At 60.9% G+C, this 10,328-nt stretch overlaps 1 protein-coding gene across 3 annotated transcripts in view; it reads left to right on the top strand.

Moving 5' to 3' along the window:
• Nucleotides 1–7,243, top strand: part of LOC105555541 (chromosome unknown open reading frame, human C21orf33) — a 15,073-nt gene extending 7,830 nt beyond the window's left edge. The window contains exons 5-7 of one of the 3 annotated variants that reach the window (XM_012002521.1): nt 1,430–1,522; nt 4,741–4,897; nt 6,355–7,243. In XM_012002521.1, the coding sequence (XP_011857911.1) occupies nt 1,430–1,522; nt 4,741–4,897; nt 6,355–6,483 (379 nt within the window). In that variant the 3' untranslated portion in view covers nt 6,484–7,243. The remainder of the gene's footprint in view (nt 1–1,429; nt 1,523–4,740; nt 4,898–6,354) is intronic. The other 2 variants (XM_012002522.1, XM_012002523.1) reach the window with 2 other exon arrangements.
• The last annotated feature ends 3,085 nt before the right edge of the window (nt 7,244–10,328 follow it).

The following is a 10,328-nucleotide window of genomic DNA, read 5'->3' as shown; positions in this document are numbered from 1 at the left end:
CGGGGTGAGGCGCGCGGCCGGAGAGGCGCGCGGCGGGGTGAGGTGCCTGGAGGTTCTCGCGGTCAGTGGGTTTTGCCTTTGGCTTTCAAGGTGTTGATGGGCCGTGGGACCGATGTGCCCGTGGGTCTGAGCCCACATCTCCTGGGTGAAGCTCCCATTTTTACTGACCTGTCCAGCGCGTTCTGGGAGAGCCTGCCCTGCGTGTTCACAGTGCGGTGCACTCTGACGAGCTGCAGCCGTGGCCGCTCCCCACCCTCTGAGACAGTCACCTGTGGGGACGGTGAACACCCGCTGCCTCCAGATGATTCCCAGTACTCTGCCAGCAAAGCCGTGTGGAAAATGCTGGGCAGAGGACTGGGGTGCGTGAGCGGTGGCGTAGAGCCCAGGGGTGGCGTTCATGGGAAGGTGTGTCCACTTGTAGATTTGGTGGCATTGCCAAACACACGCCCCATGGGCAGTGTGGAGAGACCTTCCCCGCCCCGCGTGCCCTCCACGGCTCCTGCTCCTCGGCCTAGGTGTGGATGCTGGTGTCTTGGGTAAACCTGCATTTGTTTCATGGTCACTGGAGCGAGAGTGCTTGTTATGCCTGGGGGCCGATTGCGTTTCTTTTTCCGGAAGCTCTGGAGTTTCTTGCGGCCCCTTTGTTTTGAGGAAAAACTCACACACCGTGTTTCTCCTCCTCCCACCACAACAGCCGTCTACACAGAAGGCTCCTGTGAGCGGCTTTGAAGGGTCTTCCCCACGCACCACGCAAGGGTCGCTGCTGCCTTCTAATTCAGTTCCGACAGTATGGACCCGGGGCAGCGTCCGACCCCACGGGTTGAGGGCTCCGTCCCCAAGACTGCCCTCCGACACACACCGGTGACCAGCCTGAGCCTCTGGAACTGACCGATTAACTTCACTGAAGTTGGGGTTCCCACAACCCCGTTTGCTGGAGTGGCTTACGGTGCTCAGGGAAACATGACGTCAGCATTCTCCCCCAGGGAGTGGGGACCCTCTCAGGAGAAAGGCGGGGAACATTACAGTCCTGCTTTGGGGCAGGTGAAAGGCAGGCAGGAGGTCAGAGGCTGCCCGAGGCCCAACACAGCCAACATCATAACAGAAAGCTGACAAGCGCCATGGGAGTCAGGAGCCGGATACCGGTGTCTGAGTCTCAGCACCACAGCCCGGGTTCCGCCAGCTGCTCCAGAAGGTTCCAGGGCGTGAGCCCTCTCGGCCTGGTGGCCTCCTGCTCCACCCTTCCTGATCCTCCTGCTGTCTGTGCTGCTTTCTGTTTAAAAAACAGGAAAAGGTGTTCACATCAAACGCGCGTGTGTGCAGCCATGTCTGCTGCTGCAGCTGACTGAGGGTCTGGAGCTGTGCCTAGGAAGCCCCCAGGAGTAGACCCTGGTTGTGAGGCTGTCTGAGGAGGCCTTTTCTCTCCCGGTAGGAGCACGTTTGCTGTGGACGGGAAAGATTGCAAAGTTAATAAAGAAGTGGAGCGTGTCCTGAAGGAGTTCCACCAGGCCGGGAAGCCCATCGGGTATGTACCGCTGCTCAGGCCTCAGGCAGTGAGGGAGGGGGGTGCATGGGCCTGTGGCCTCCATACCCAGCCAGGAGCTGCCACTGATCCTGAAAACTCACAGCTGGTTTTCTTGTTTTAGCTGAGGGGATTTCACGCGATGTCACTGGTGACTTAACAGGAAGGAAAGGGCACGCTCCACTTCCCTAGCGGACACCTGGAATTCTCTCGGCTCCCAGAGGCATCCGTAGGCAGTCCCTCAGGACCCCTAGCCTTTACCAGACCCCTTCTCCCAAGCTCCTTAGCCACAGTATCCCCAACCCCGCTGACTTCTGGCCAGTCACTATAGCACGTGCACCATCCCTGATGCCGTCCACTCCCAGCAGCCTCCGTCCTGGGGAACCACAGCCGACTATGCCCCTTTGCCCCTGCTCAGACAAAGCCTGGGTCCTGAGGCTGGCGGCACGAGGTGGGTGCCCACTCCATCATCAGCGCCTTGGCTTCCGTGGCGGGTCACGGCCCTGCAGGGATTGTGTGCTCGTCGCCATGTGCAGCCGGGAAGTCACCCTCAGATGAGTGACGGTGACCCAGCAAGGCCGGGTTCCGCCGTGGCAGGTGTGATGCTTCCATGAGCCTCCCCGCACCGGCTCCTTGGTGGTCCCGGAACCCAGTGCTGTGCTGTGCGGGTCTCAGCTGCATCTGGTGCTGGCATCTGTCCCCAGTTGGAGAAATCCCTGGAGCAGGGCGAGAGCCACACTTGTGTTGATGAACATCTGTGAGGCACGTGCAATGGCCGCTCACTACCGGGTTCTGTCAACCAAACAAGGATAATGCTCTACCAGAATCCTCTGAGCAGGGCTGGAAAAAAAAACCCACCCCACCCACAGTCACTCACTTAAGGACCCGCCTGGTCACCGTCCTGGGTGACATGGCGGAGCCACAGGAAGAGGTGCAGGCTCAGAGCTCCCGAAGGAGGTCCCTGCTACAGGCGCACACAGCCCAGGTGAAGATGCCGCCCACGGTCCCCACCTTGGGATCCCGTCCTTGTTAGAGAAACGTTCCTGGGATGAGCGCCCAGAGGGAGGAGCCCATGGCCCTTTCTTTTGTGGCTGGTTCAAAATCTCGGTGAAACAAGATAGCCCCCCGGCAGGTGAACATGCCTCCCCTGAAAACAGTGTGGGGCGCAAGCCTGTCTCCTCCCCAGTCCAGCCACGGGCTCCCCTGAAAACGGCGTGGGGCGCAAGCCCGTCTGCTCCCCGGTCCGGCCACGGGGCTCCCCTGAAAACGGCGTGGGGCGCAAGCCCGTCTGCTCCCCGGTCCGGCCACGGGGCTCCCCTGAAAACGGCGTGGAGTGCAAGCCCGTCTGCTCCCCGGTAGGGCCATGGGGCTCTCCTGGAAACGGCGTGGGCAAGCCCGTCTGCTCCCCGGTCCGGCCATGGGGCTCCCCTGGAAACGGCGTGGGGCGCAAGCCCGTCTGCTCCCCGGTCCGGCCATGGGGCTCCCGTGCACAGTGACCCACAGGCTCTTTTTCTCTTGCCTGAGGAAACCTAAATCCTTTCCCGCTGCAGCGTTCCCTTCCTAAGAGGAGAGGGGCGTGGCAGTGGTTCTGTGGCTGGGCACACAGTTTCCATGTCAGCCTGCCTTGAGGTCCCTCCTGCAGCCGGCCCCACCCACCCCTCAGCCTGGTGCCAGAGGCCTGCGTGGCCGGCCAGGGGCTATTAGGCGGCCCGGCTGCTTAGTGCTGGGACCCTTTCCTTGAATGCGGTAGTCGAGGTGGGTGCTCGGCTGTGCCAGGAGACGCTTTGGTATCTGTAGCTGGCACTTGATGGCCAGGCGGCTGCACACAGCATCAGGAGCCCCTGAGACCCTGCTTCCCAGACTTCCTGTCTGCTCGGAGGGCGGCAGGGGGCCTTCGTCTCATAGGCAGCCGGAAGTTGCTTCAGCTTTAGGACATGCAGTTTTGGGGGGTGGGTTTGTTTTGAGAGAGTCTCTCTGTTGCCCATGCTGGAGTGATCTCGGCTCACTGCAGGCCCCCCTCCCAGGGTCAAGCCATTCTCCTGCCTCAGCCTCCCAAGTAGCTGACTTGGGAGGTGCCTCCCAATTACAGGCACCTGCCACCAGGCCTAATTTTTGTAATTTTAACAGAGATGACTTTTCGCCGTGTTAGGCTGGTCTCGAACTCCCGACCTCAGGTGATCTGCCTGCCTCAGCTGCCCAGAGTGCTGGGATTACAGGCGTGAGCCACTGTGCCTGGCTGTGACTTGTGTTGTTAACAGTGTTTTGTTATAGCCCACGGTAGCAGTTTCCACCTGGGCCTATTGGGAGTGGGTAGGACTATAGACGGCGGGAGGAGGGATGAAGGAAAACAGGCCAAGGTGTGGGGTGTTGGGGGCAGGATGGGGCCTGACAGCTGTGGGCCACACCACAGGTTGCCAGGGGATGGGGCTGCTGTTTGATGAGGCCGTGCCCTTTCCACTGTCGCCCCTGGGTGGCCGTGAGGTGTGGACAACACAGGTCGCTGAAGGCACTGCTGTGAGCACAGTGCCTGGCACACAGAGGGGCCTCTGTTGGCTGGGCAGGAAGGGGTTCCTGCTGAAGCAGAAGCAGGACCCAGGGGTGGGCATGGCGGGACCCTCAGCTTCAGGGCCCGGGTGGAGCTGTTGTGGCCTGCGTGTCAGGGTCGGGCGTGCACCACCAGCCTGCCGTTGCTGAGACTTGCGCTGCAGGTCGGAGGCTGGTGAGGCTGCTCCTGGCCCTCTGTGCCTCCACTGTGAAGGGGGTCTGGTGTGGCTGGTCAGTGCAGCTGTGATACCTGTTCTTGGGGTCACAGAGTATCCCACAACTCAGGGCTGGGGCAGCTGCACGCCTTTACCCGCTCTGTGAGTGGACTTCGGCAGCCCGGGACTCCCGCCAGTCTGGGGTGTCCTGGGGCTTGGGGCTCATCCGTGACTGTTGGGGGCCCCCCTCGGGGTTCCGTGGCCTGGTGCCTGAGTGCCTGCAGGGAGTGCTGGGTGGGGAGTGGGGCTGAGGACACCTCACTCAGCCTTGAGTCACCTGGTGCTGCCTCCACCACATCCCATGGGCCACAGCCTCCGGGCAGCCCAGGCTCACAGCGGGCAGGGACAGCAGGGCCCCCATGGCAGGGCAGCCTGGGGTCATGGCAAGGGTCATTTCTGTTCTGCAGGCCGTGCAGCCTGGGGTCCCGCACCCACCTGACCCGTGTTCTTCTCGCCTTTCAGCTTGTGCTGCATCGCGCCTGTCCTCGCAGCCAAGGTGCTCAGAGGAGTCGAGGTCACCGTGGGCCATGAGCAGGAGGAAGGTGGCAAGTGGCCTTACGCTGGGACCGCGGAAGCCATCAAGGCCCTGGGTGCCAAGCACTTCGTGAAGGAAGTGGCCATATCCTTCCTGGTAGCCAGGCCCGGCCCGCAGTTGCGTTTGTCCCTGAGCCGTGCATAAGGACACCCCGCCTCTTGGCGGCCTCTTCACTGGGAGCTGCACCTGCTGCTCTCCCTGTGGGGCCTCCCCTGGTGGGCACCGTGGCCATGTGTCTGCGGGTGTCAAGCAGATGGCTGTGACGGCCCAGCTGGTGCGTGGTTGGCAGGTGGTCCAGGTCCCTAGCCTGACTGTTGAGTCTGCTCAGCAACCCCCAGACAGCCACACTTGGGGCCTGCCTGGGGGGAGGGGGCAGCACCCTGCAGGGGAAGCTGTGGGACCTCAGGATGCTCCAGCCCAGGGGAGGGTGAGGAAAGAGTGTGTGGGAAGTGTGGAGGGAGAGCGGCCAGGTGTGCAGGAGGCAGGGGCTTCCTGAGATAATGGGGGAGAGCAGCTGGGCATGCAGGAGGCAGGCGCTTCCTGGCTTTATTTGGGTGGAAGTTCTCAGGCCAGTTTGAATAGCCAGGTGATTCTAGCCAGCCTCACAGCCCCCGGCCCCTCCTGTTGAGGTGTGTACCCTGGATTCTGAGACGATGGACCAAGAGCACCAGTGGGGCTGTTCCCAGGGAGATTTGGAGGAAGGCTCCTGGGAGGTGCTGCCTGGATCTGGAAGAATGTCCATGTGGGCCCAGTTGAGAGAACAGAACAGTCCGGGGTGCCAGAAGGTGCTAGAATGAGTACAGCATGGACCCGGTCCCCTGCAGCTGTTGTTCTGGAGGGTGCAGTTCCTCTCAGTGGGGCAGCTTTTTACTCACAGGCAGCTTCCGATGTCAGGCCCGTCTACCCCTGCGGCTTTCCTGCCGGGCAGGAGCACGGGGCAAGGCTGGCCCCAGGTCGCTGACTGCTTGCAGGAAGGTGGGGGCACATGTCTTGGTTGGTGTGGAGGCCTGGCCACTGGTGCGTGGCGTTGGGGAGAGGCTCAGGTCTGGCCGGCCGGCTCCGGTTGTGCGCCTGCTGCCCTGTTGCCTGTTTCCCTGCAGCATGAGGACCGGCTCCCTCACTGCCAGTTCTTCCTCTGAAAAGTGGAGGCGCTGCTACTGCCTCCCGTGGTGGTTGTGAGGACCCAGGCATGTGTGCGCCCCCATGGCAGGGAAGCTCGTGGCCATGTGTGGGTGTTGGGCCTGTGTGATGCTGGCATGAAAGGTGCCCTGAGGGCATTGCCCCGTTCCCTGGAATTTCCCCGCTGCTTCCTCTAGAATGCATGTCAGTTGGGAACAGGTACCTTCCTATGTTGTCCAGCAGCGTCAATCATACAGAAAGCGGGGTCCTGCCAGCACAGACTGCACCAGGAGCAAGTTCTCCTGTTCCAAGTTACCTGAGAACAAAGTTAGGACGTGCGGTGAGGGTGGGGCAGGGGCCGGGCTGCACACCTGAAAGTCCCTCGGGTCCCTGCACGGTGGCTTTTCCATAACTCCGCACACGAAGCTCACGTGGACCAGAAAAACAAGGTGGTCACGACCCCAGCCTTCATGTGCCATACGGCACTCCACCACATCCACGATGGGATCGGGGCCATGGTGCAGAAGGTGCTGGAACTCACCGGAAAGTGACGCGCACGGACGGGGTCCCAGCTTGGTGCCAGGACTTGGCCTCACGCTCTGGCTGAGGCGCTGTCAGCTGCTTTCCGTCCAGCGGGGGGTCTGGCAGGCCCTTTTTTTTTTTTTTTTTTTTTTGCTGAACCCTGCAGGCGTTCTCTGTAGGGAGGGTGGCTGCAGTGCCTGGGCGGGTGTTTCTTCCTGGGCTTGGCGAGGCTGCTCTCACATACAGAGGCCGAGGGGCCGATTCGTTCTCTGCCACAGGGACTTGCCTCACTGTGTCCCAAAAACAAATCGCAGCCAGCTTTTCCAGAAACAGAAAATTCTGCCGTCCCAGGTTTTATACTTCAGGTTAGTTTTTGGAAGGAAGAACATTTTTAGGTTTGCAAGCCTCCTGATGAGGAAACCAGAAATACCACATTTATGGACCGTGAAAGGTTGGTTCTCTACTCTGAAGGGACTTTTGAGTTAATTGGCGTAAGGGGGTTTCTAAAGCAGGCAATCCCTGTAGCCGCAGAGAATAAATGCCTTCCCAAAGTGGCAACTTCTCACAGCCACGTTTCAAGCCTGCTGAGACTGCTGGGTGAGGAATGGCAGTGAGGTTTCTTCAATTAGTCTCAGTTCTCTTAATTTTCAGGAAGAAAGGGAAATTGCAGCACCTCAGCCTCCGAGATTGACCTCTGGGGAGTGATGGTAGCGTTGGTGCCAGGCTGTGGGTTCAGGTGTGGCAGAAGCTTGCAGACGCATCCGAAGGGAAATAAAGTGTGTTGGCATTCGACTGTGCTGCGTTCATCTGTGTATGCAGGATGGTTTGGGGGAGAAAGCACTTGGGATGGGAGTCAGGTGTCTGCACACTTCACTCAGTGTCACATATCTGTTGCCTTTTGGATCTGTCTCTGCCTGAGCAGCCAGGGCCAGGCCAGCCTGAGAGGCCCCACGCTGGGTGAGTGGCAGGAACTGCCCAGCGTTGGGGTGGGGGTGTGGGAAACGCCCGTTCTGGCTGCTGGCACGGCTGTTCTGTGTGGTCTGGTTTGCACCTCCCTGTGTGTTGGCTGCTGGGCCTGGAACGGGGCCCCTGGTCCCGCAAGACTCGAACTCTCAATTGCACTGTACCCACCACGTGGAATCAGCAGATTCATTCCACCACCTTGAGAGGGCGCGGGGGACCCATGGGTAAGGCAGGAAGGCCCCGGTGCACCCCGCATCAGGTCTTGGCCTGATGCTTCTGGTTATTCCTCCGTGGGAGCTGGGTTCACCAGTGGCCTTCCTCCCACCGAGGCCAGGCCTCAGGAAGGCCTCACGGGTGTCCACGCCCACAGCACTTGCCTTGGGGCCAGGATTACCCTGGCCCGGGCAGCAGAGGAGCCTCCCACGTCCAGGGTAAGGTGAGGCTCCTCCCCTTTCTCATAGGCTGGTGTGGACACATTTTGTGTGGTGGGGGTACCCATATACCACACATGTATATTCACGTGTGCGTGAGTGCGTGAAACGTGCACCATATACCACACGTGTATTCACGTGTGCGTGAGTGCGTGAAACATGCACCATATACCACACGTGTATTCACGTGTGCATGAGTGCATGAAACGTGCACAATCACAAGCATGCACTTTGGGGTTTCCACCAAGAAAACGTGCAAAACCATTCCTTGGGCTTGGAATGGCGGCACTGTCCCCAGAACCTCCCAGCCCCGTGCAGGCCCCGGCTGCACACTTGTGTACTCGCCTTCGCGTGCGCGTGCTCTCTCTTTCTCTCTCTCTGAGGTGATCCAGTGTGGCACCCCACACTCAGGTGCTTCTGCTGGGCCAGGCCTGTCCTCACCTGCGTCTGCCCTTAGCCCAGGCGGCCCTGGGAGTCCTCAGTGTCCCCACTTGCAGATGAGGCTTTGCTCCACCCAGGGCCCTGCCGCTTGTAGGGCTTGACTGGAACTCAGCTCTGAGCAGTGTAGCACCAGAACCCGAGCCTAGAAATAGATCTTGGTACATTGGGAAGCCCACAGAGGGGCCGTGACAGAACCGGAGAACTTGGTCCCAGGTTCATTGGAGGAGAGCTCGGTCCTGGGTTCACTGGACAGTGACTCCGTGGCTGCTGCGTGCCAGGCACCTTCAGGTACCAAGGGCATTGTCATGAGCATGCCCTCGTCCTGGAGCTCAGGTGGGGTGGAGGCAGCCAGTACGTGGCCCGGTGAGCCGTGGAGTCCCCCCAGCAGTGGTGGGGGTGTGGACATGCTGGGAAGGAGGATGGCAGTGCCAAGCATGCATAAAGTGATCAAGGAAGGGGACAAGAGGCCCAGTGGGAACAGGAGCTAACCAGGGGTTCAAGGTCAGGCCGTGGGGAGGGAGGGGCGCTGGTGACATGTATGGTTCCGGGGACCAGGCCCTCCTGCCATCCCAGAGGCCTCTCCCACGGCCTGTGCGCCCTGGAACGTGGTTGTGACTTCAGATGCTGCCACCAGGGGGCGTGGCAGAACTGTCTTTGGGGCTGACCCCGGGCAGGCGGCCCCCCACCAAGCTGCTTCCTGTTGGCGCCATCAGAGTCTGGGCTATCCTCTCCTGAAGCCCCCCTGGTCTCCACATACCCCGCCCCTTTGCTCTGTCCCTCTGGTTTCTTTCCAGGGTACCTCATTACCTCCTGTCCAGGTTCATCAGAGCTCAAGCTGTGGACATGCCCCATTCCCCAATAATCTTGTCTTCATTCTCTGTTTCTCCACCACTCCCAGTTCCCCCACCACTCCCAGCTCCTCCACACTCAGCCCTCAGCTCCCCCACCACTCCCAGCTGCTCCACACTCAGTCCCCAGCTCCCCCACCACTCCCAGCTCCTCCACACTCAGTCCCCAGCTCCCCCACCACTCCCAGCTCCTCCACACTCAGCCCTCAGCTCCCCCACCACTCCCTGCTCCTCCATACTCAGTCCCCAGCTCCCGCACCACTCCCAGCTGCTCCACACTCAGTCCCCAGCTCCCCCACCACTCCCAGCTCCTCCACACTCAGTCCCCAGCTCCCCCACCACTCCCAGCTCCTCCACACTCAGCCCTCAGCTCCCCCACCACTCCCAGCTCCTCCACACTCAAACCCCAACTCCCCCACCACTCCCAGCTGCTTCTCCATTCCCACCTGTTCTTCCTTCCTGGTCTTCTCGCCAGACCTGGTCTGACTGTCCCTCCCAGTCCCTCATCTACCTGGGGATGGTTGTCTTCCACCCTGACCTCCAGGCTCTCTTGGATGCTGCTCCTTCCCTTTCCTCCCCCCGAGCTCCTCACTGTCCCAGACCCCTGCCCAAGGAGGCCTCGAACTCCAGCCCTTCTCTGTGCACTACACTTGGAGTGGAGCACCGCCCACTCAGCATGTCCAGACCAGGCCCCCCACACACGCTGCTTCCTGTCTCTGTCTTGGGGGCCATTGTGTGCCCAGCTCCCCACGGGAAACTGGTCCCAGCCGTCTATGTCTCCCTGCCCCTCCCTCTACCCAGCTATGGGTTTTGCCTCCAAACATTGTCCAAGCCACCCCCTTCCTCTCCTGTGCCTAGACCAGGTTCATGCCTCCTCCCCATGTCTGGTCCTGACACCCTCCATCCCTCCCTCCTGGGACGACCAGCGCCCCTCTTTGTATTACTGGCTCCCCTTGTCTCTCAGCTCTCGGCGTCACTCTGCAGATAGGACTTCCCCGCATGCCCTGGCTGAGGAGGGGCCCCTGGGCCACTCGTCTCGCAGATCTCGAGGTCTGTGAGTACACACGCAGCACTGGTTTACCATCTACCTCCCCACTGCACTGGGAGCGTCAGGAGAGAGGATGGGGGCCTCATGGGTGCCCCTCCATCTTCCCTGGCCAGGCCTGGGCCCTGAGGGTGGTGGGCTCTTGG

This window comes from Mandrillus leucophaeus, unplaced genomic scaffold (assembly GCF_000951045.1).
Source record: "Mandrillus leucophaeus isolate KB7577 unplaced genomic scaffold, Mleu.le_1.0 Scaffold69, whole genome shotgun sequence".
NCBI classification, from domain to species: domain Eukaryota; kingdom Metazoa; phylum Chordata; class Mammalia; order Primates; family Cercopithecidae; genus Mandrillus; species Mandrillus leucophaeus.
Note: the sequence above shows the minus strand (reverse complement) of the source record. Positions and strands in the feature narration are given on the sequence as shown.